The 7,500-nt window shown below is 48.5% G+C and overlaps 1 protein-coding gene across 5 annotated transcripts in view; it reads left to right on the top strand.

The window, feature by feature from the left end:
* The window catches only part of LOC110534158 (putative nuclear hormone receptor HR38), a 33,195-nt gene that overhangs the window by 17,261 nt on the left and 8,434 nt on the right, over nucleotides 1-7,500 (top strand). For all 5 annotated transcript variants that reach the window (XM_036966896.2, XM_036966901.2, XM_090230673.1 and 2 more), the window contains 3 exons: nucleotides 3,781-3,910; nucleotides 5,474-5,637; nucleotides 6,083-6,282. In XM_036966896.2, the coding sequence (XP_036822791.2) occupies nucleotides 3,781-3,910; nucleotides 5,474-5,637; nucleotides 6,083-6,282 (494 nt within the window). The remainder of the gene's footprint in view (nucleotides 1-3,780; nucleotides 3,911-5,473; nucleotides 5,638-6,082; nucleotides 6,283-7,500) is intronic.

Raw genomic sequence — 7,500 nt, forward strand, 5'->3', positions numbered from 1 at the left:
AATGTAGAGTCATAATGTAGAACCATAATGTAGAACCATAATGTAGAGTCATAATGTAGAACCATAATGTAGAACCATAATGTAGAACCATAATGTTGAATCATAACGTAGAACCATAACGTAGAACCATAATGTAGAACCATAACGTAGAACCATAATGTAGAGTCATAATGTAGAACCATAATGTAGAACCATAATGTTGAACCATAATGTAGAACCATAATGTAGAACCATAATGTAGAGTCATAATGTAGAACCATAATGTAGAACCATAATGTAGAACCATAATGTTGAACCATAATGTAGAACCATAATGTAGAACCATAATGTAGAGTCATAATGTAGAACCATAATGTTGAACCATAATGTTGAACCATAATGTAGAACCATAATGTAGAACCATATTGTTGAACCATAACGTAGAACCATAATATAGAATCATAATGAATCCCCTTTCTAGTCATTCTAGTTCTATGGACACGGCCCCTATCATTCATTCAAGTGTCGATTGGTCAGGTATCTAACATATTCCGGAATTATTATGACATGATAATGACATGCTTATGAATTTCCACTGCATGGGTGATGACTTTGGTACGATGATTAATGAGTTACCTGTGTTTAACTCCATCAGTCCATATCAAAAGTCATATATCCAATCTACTGACTCCATCTATCCAACACTAACTGATTGTGTCCCTTCTTCCTGTCCATGGTGGCTGATCCACACACACACACACACACACACACACACACACACACACACACACACACACACACACACACACACACACACACACACACACACACACACACACACACACACACACACACACACACTGACATGGATCATTGTACTCAGTGGGAGTTTTCTGACCAGCCACCTCTATCTTAATCAAGCGATGAGGTCAGGGATCAACAGGCCTGATAATATGATTGAGGTCACCTCATCTGTGATCTGCCACATTTCTTAATAAAATGTTATGTCTCAGTCTGTTTTAACTACCCCCTCTGTGTGTGTGTGTGTGTGTGTGTTTGTGTGTGTGTGTGTGTGTGTGTGTGTGTGTGTGTGTGTGTGTGTGTGTGTGTGTGTGTGCGTGCGTGCGTGTGTGTGCGTGCGTGTGTGAGTGCGTCAGTCAGGTCTGTAGAGAATCAGGGATGAGTGAGTTAGCTGTATTACCTGTGGCCATAACAGAACGCCACTCTACAAATGACACACACACACACACACACACACACAGACACACACACACACACAGACAGACAGACAGACAGACAGACAGACAGACAGACAGACAGACAGACAGACAGACAGACAGACAGACAGTTCAGATCTCTAACGTCCCGTTTACAGATTAGTCTCTAGAATCCTTAAAGTAATTGTTCCACCCTAAATCAACATCTTAAAGGAACAGGTCACCCCAAAATCAATGTTTTAAAGAGATGGGTCACCCCAAAATCAATGTTTTAAAGAGATGGGTCACCCCAAAATCAATGTTTTAAAGAGATGGGTCACCCCAAAATCAATGTTTTAAAGAGATGGGTCACCCCAAAATCAATGTTTTAAAGAGATGGGTCACCCCAAAATCAATGTTTTAAAGAGATGGGACACCCCAAAATCAATGTTTTAAAGAGATGGGTCACCCCAAAATCAATGTTTTAAAGAGATGGGACAGCCCAAAATCAATGTTTTAAAGAGATGGGTCACCCCAAAATCAATGTTTTAAAGAGATGGGTCACCCCAAAATCAATGTTTAAAAGAGATGGGTCACCCCAAAATCAATGTTTTAAAGAGATGGGTCACCCCAAAATCAATGTTTTAAAGAGATGGGACAGCCCAAAATCAATGTTTTAAAGAGATGGGTCACCCCAAAATCAATGTTTTAAAGAGATGGGTCACCCCAAAATCAATGTTTAAAAGAGATGGGTCACCCCAAAATCAATGTTTTAAAGAGATGGGTCACCCCAAAATCAATGTTTTAAAGAGATGAGTCACCCCAAAATCAATACCTCTTTTGTATACCTTCAAAGTGGTCAAACCTGCCTCTGACGTGTACACTGAGAATAACAACATTACCTAAGTAGAATATTCAAATTATTGCAATCGAACAATTCTACACTTCCATGAATTGTCAATGTAAATCATGTAAATCATATCATGATGGAGATTTCTTTAATTACTACGAGGCATATTTAATAATAAAGCTTACATGAACAGAATAATATATTTTATTATTAAACAGGCAGTGGTCCCTTATAAATCATGTATTTGATGTTGTCCAGCCATCGTGCTTCAGCCTCAGACAGCTGTTATTAAGTGCATCATCGTGTTTAACTTAAAGCCTAAAAGGATGCAATTCTCTTCAACCACATTAGCCTCAATAATGACCATAACCAACTTATCCCTGCATGCATGGGTCATTGACCGTTTAAGAGAGATGAGAGCGAGACATCGGAGCAATCAGGGGCGCCATGACAACCCCTCTCCTCCCGCACGCCCTCCATTACGCCACGGTTCCGGCCTCGCGCCGGAGCATATGGAATAATTGGTGTGTTATTGGTCTCCCGGGGGACCAGGCATGTGTGGCGCGAGGGGTTCCTAATTGGATTGATTTGTTTTGATGTGTTTTAGAGGCGCTGAAGGAGGTGAGGGACCCTATAGAGCCGGCCCATCTCAGACAGTTACACAGAGACTCATTACATCTTCAGGAACCAAAGGGTTCCATTATTTACCTCTAATAAAAGGATCCTTTAAAGCAGTTTGTTGGTCTCAGTTTAACCTGGCGTGCGCTCCCTGACACTATGAACTGGTTAACCAGACCAGTCAGTGTCACCAAACAGGAGACTGAAATGTAACGACTGCAAATATAAAGATTTGCATTGATTAAATGACTCTGTCATTACTGCGTATGCAGATGGTGAAGTTGTTTATTTTAGCTCTTTAATTGCTGTGTGTTTTACCACCAACATGCACACAGCCAGACTGTCCGTGGGCAGCTCTCCCAGTGTCTCAGCAGGATCAGAGCAGGCACAGTAGGCTGCCCTACTGATCAGACTCGCTCCATTAGCCTGGCACGTGCATGGGGATAGATGGACAACTCAATAAACTGTCATAATAATATTGTTCTCCTCTGTGCAGGGAGCGCGCAGGGCCGTCTCTGATTTCATTTTAATAAGGTCAGTAATAATGGCGCGAGCCAGCCGAGGAGAAAACAGATCCCGAGGGGCCCATTGAGAGGCGCGATGCGCGAGGCCCCGGAGGTGCCACTAGAGCTGACCCGCCAGCTTCACAAACAATCTGATCACGCGGCTCCGCGGCCGCCGTCCCCTGTCTCGCGGGACCCGCCGCGGCACGCCACGCGCTCATGCCTATTGTCATCCCCCTCGCGCTAATAAAATTGTCCCTCCTGCAGGCGAGGCATGTCGGGAAATTAATTTGATCTAATTATCCTGATGTCACCGCCGTCTTTCAGCACGTAATTAAAATGTGACCTGCGAGCTTCCTCCTCTGTTCTCCACCGGAGAGAAAAAAACACAAACTGAATTAAATAAATCAAGTGTTTGGTGGCTGATTGTGTCCCTTCTTCCTGTCCGTGGTGGCTGATCCAGACACACACACACACACACACACACACACACACACACACACACACACACACACACACACACACACACACACACACACACACACACACACACACACACACACACACACACACACTTTCTCCCTCTCTCTCTCTCTCACACACACTCACTTGTTCTGTGTATGTGTCCCCACAGCGTACGGTGCAGAAGAATGCCAAGTATGTGTGCCTGGCCAGTAAGAACTGTCCGGTGGACAAACGGAGACGCAACCGCTGCCAGTACTGCCGCTTCCAGAAGTGCCTCAGTGTCGGCATGGTGAAGGAGGGTAGGAACACACTCACACACGAACTCTCGTGCACGATCACAATCAGTCCCGTTAGCTCATGTTCCTATAGAACACATCTTCTAATAAGGTAAATCTGACCCCTGGTCTCCATGGTGTGTATCTCTAATGATGGTGTGATTGGCCGGTAATGGTCTGGCCTATACAGCAGTCACACAGGTGCACACGCCCAATGCACACATTTTGCTTTGGTAAGACAAGGTCTTAAGCTGTGAAAATCACACAGACTGGCATCTCCTACTGATTCTAGGACCCACACAATCCGTGGGTCCCTCAGGAGTCCTGATTTAATGTCACCCTCTAACTCCCACAGTAACTCTCCCACAGTAACTCTTCCACGGTAACTCTCCCACGGTAACTCTCCCACAGTAACTCTTCCACAGTAACTCTCCCATTGTAACTCTCCCACGGTAACTCTCCCACGGTAACTTTCCCACGATAACTCTCACACGGTAACTCTCCCACGGTAACTCTCCCACAGTAACTCTCACACGGTAACTCTCCCACGGTAACTCTCCCACGGTAACTCTCCCACGGTAACTCTCACACGGTAACTCTCCCACGGTAACTCTCACACGGTAACTCTCCCACAGTAACTCTCCCACCGTAACTCTCCCACAGTAACTCTCCCACAGTAACTCTCCCACAGTAACTCTCCCACAGTAACTCTCACACAGTAACTCTCCCACAGTAACTCTCACACGGTAACTCTCCCACGGTAACTCTCACACGGTAACTCTCACACAGTAACTCTCACACGGTAACTCTCACACAGAAACTCTCCCACAGTAACTCTCCCACGGTAACTCTCACACGGTAACTCTCACACAGTAACTCTCACACGGTAACTCTCACACAGTAACTCTCCCACAGTAACTCTCACACGGTAACTCTCACACAGAAACTCTCCCACAGTAACTCTCCCACAGTAACTCTCACACGCTAACTCTCCCACAGTAACTCTCACACGGTAACTCTCCCACAGTAACTCTCACACGGTAACTCTCCCACAGTAACTCTCCCACCGTAACTCTCCCACAGTAACTCTCCCACAGTAACTCTCACACGGTAACTCTCCCACAGTAACTCTCACACGGTAACTCTCCCACAGTAACTCTCACACGGTAACTCTCCCACAGTAACTCTCCCACCGTAACTCTCCCACAGTAACTCTCACACAGAAACTCTCCCACAGTAACTCTCAAACAGCTCCACTGCCCTCTGCTGGCCAGTAACAATGGGAATGGTGGAACAGTGGGAAGGATGGGACTGGGATTTTCATCTTTCATCAGTAGTTTACCAAAATGAGCCATACCTGCTATCCTCACCCTTTTTCTCCCTCTAATGTGGTACTGGTCTCTCTCCTGTCTGAAATCTGATCTCTCTCTCTCTCTCTCTCTCTCCTGTCTGAAATCTGCTCTCTCTCTCTCTCTCTCTCTCTCTCTCGTGTCTGAAATCTGATCTCTCTCTCCTATCTGAAATCTGATCTCTCTCTCTCTCTCCTGTCTGAAATCTGATCTGTCTCTCTCTATGGTCTCTCCTCAGTGGTGCGTACAGACAACCTGAAGGGCCGTCGAGGTCGTCTGCCCTCCAAACCAAAGAGCCCACTGCAGGCGGAGTCCTCGCCTCCCTCGCCTCCCCTCAGCCTGCTCTCTGCTCTGCTCAGGGCCTACTCACACTGCACTCCCAGGGAACTGGACTACAGCCAGGTGGGCTACATCTCTCTCTCTCTCTCTATCTCTTTCTCTCTCTCTCTCTCTGTCTCTGTGTCTCTGCCTCTCTCTCTCTCTCTGTCTCTGTCTTTCTGTCTCTCTCGGTCTCTCTTTCTGTCTCTCTGTCTCTATCCCTGTCTCTCTCTTTCTGTCTCTCTCTCTGTCTCTCTCTCTTTTTGTCTTTCTGTCTCTCTGTCTCTGTCTCTGTGTATCTGTCTCTCTGTCTCTCTCTCCCTGTCTCTCTTGCTCTCTCTCTGTCTCTGTGTCTGTCTCCGTGTCTCTCTCTATTTGTCTCTGTCTCTCCGTGTCTCTCTCTCTCTCTGCCTCTCTCTCTCTCTGTGTGTCTCTGTCTCTTTCTCTCTTTCTCTCTCTCATTCTCTCCAACCCAACCTTTGATCTCTAACCCACAACGTTCCTTCCCCTCTCACTTTCTGTACGATAGTTCAGTGCGGCGGAAGCCCCCTCCTCCTCCTCTGACACCCAGTACATACAGCTCTTCTATAGGCTGCTCACCATCTCCATGGAGACCACGCGTTGCTGGGCCGACCGGCTACCCGGCTTCAATGAGCTTCACGGCGATGACCAAAACCTTCTCATAGACTCCGCCTTCCTGGAGCTCTTCGTCCTGCGATTGGCCCACAGGTAAGAGGGGAGGAGTGACACACACATGTCCTTGCCTATACCTACCTGGCCACACCCACCTGGCCACATCTACCTGGCCACACCTACCTGGCCACACCTACCTGGCCACACCTACCTGGCCTTGCCTACACCTACCTGGCCACATCTACCTGGCCACACCTACATGGCCTTGCCTACACCCACCTGGCCACACCTACTTGGTCACACCTACCTGGCCACACCTACCTGGCCTTGCCTACACCCACCTGGCCACACCTACTTGGCCACACCTACCTGGCCACACCTACCTGGCCTTGCCTACACCCACCTGGCCACACCTACCTGGCCTTGCCTACACCTACCTGGCCATATCTACCTGGCCTTGCCTACACCTACCTGGCCACATCTACCTGGCCACACCTACCTGGCCTTGCCTACACCCACCTGGCCACACCTACCTGGCCTTGCCTACACCTACCTGGCCACATCTACCTGGCCTTGCCTACACCTACCTGGCCACACCTACCTGGCCACACCTACCTGGCCTTGCCTACACCCACCTGGCCACACCTACACGGCCTTGCCTACACCTACCTGGCCACATCTACCTGGCCTTGCCTACACCTACCTGGCCACATCTACCTGGCCTTGCCTACACCTACCTGGCCACATCTACCTGGCCTTGCCTACACCTACCTGGCCACATTTACCTGGCCTTGCCTACACCTTCCTGGCCACATCTACCTGGCCTTGCCTACACCTACCTGGCCACATCTACCTGGCCTTGCCTACACCTACCTGGCCACATCTACCTGGCCTTGCCTACACCTACCTGGCCACATCTACCTGGCCTTGCCTACACCTACCTGGCCACACCTACCTGGCCACATCTACCTGGCCTTGCCTACACCTACCTGGCCACATCTACCTGGCCTTGCCTACACCTACCTGGCCACATCTACCTGGCCTTGCCTACACCTACCTGGCCTTGCCTACACCCACCTGGCCACATCTACCTGGCCACATCTACCTGGCCACATCTACCTGGCCACACCTACACGGCCTTGCCTACACCTACCTGGCCACACCTACACGGCCTTGCCTACACCTACCTGGCCACACCTACACGGCCTTGCCTACACCTACCTGGCCACACCTACACGGCCTTGCCTACACCTACCTGGCCACACCTACACGGCCTTGCCTACACCTACCTGGCCACACCTACACGGCCTTGCC

This window comes from Oncorhynchus mykiss, chromosome 3 (genome assembly GCF_057628025.1).
Source record: "Oncorhynchus mykiss isolate SJ-2025 chromosome 3, ASM5762802v1, whole genome shotgun sequence".
In the NCBI taxonomy this organism is placed as follows: Eukaryota; Metazoa; Chordata; class Actinopteri; order Salmoniformes; family Salmonidae; genus Oncorhynchus; species Oncorhynchus mykiss.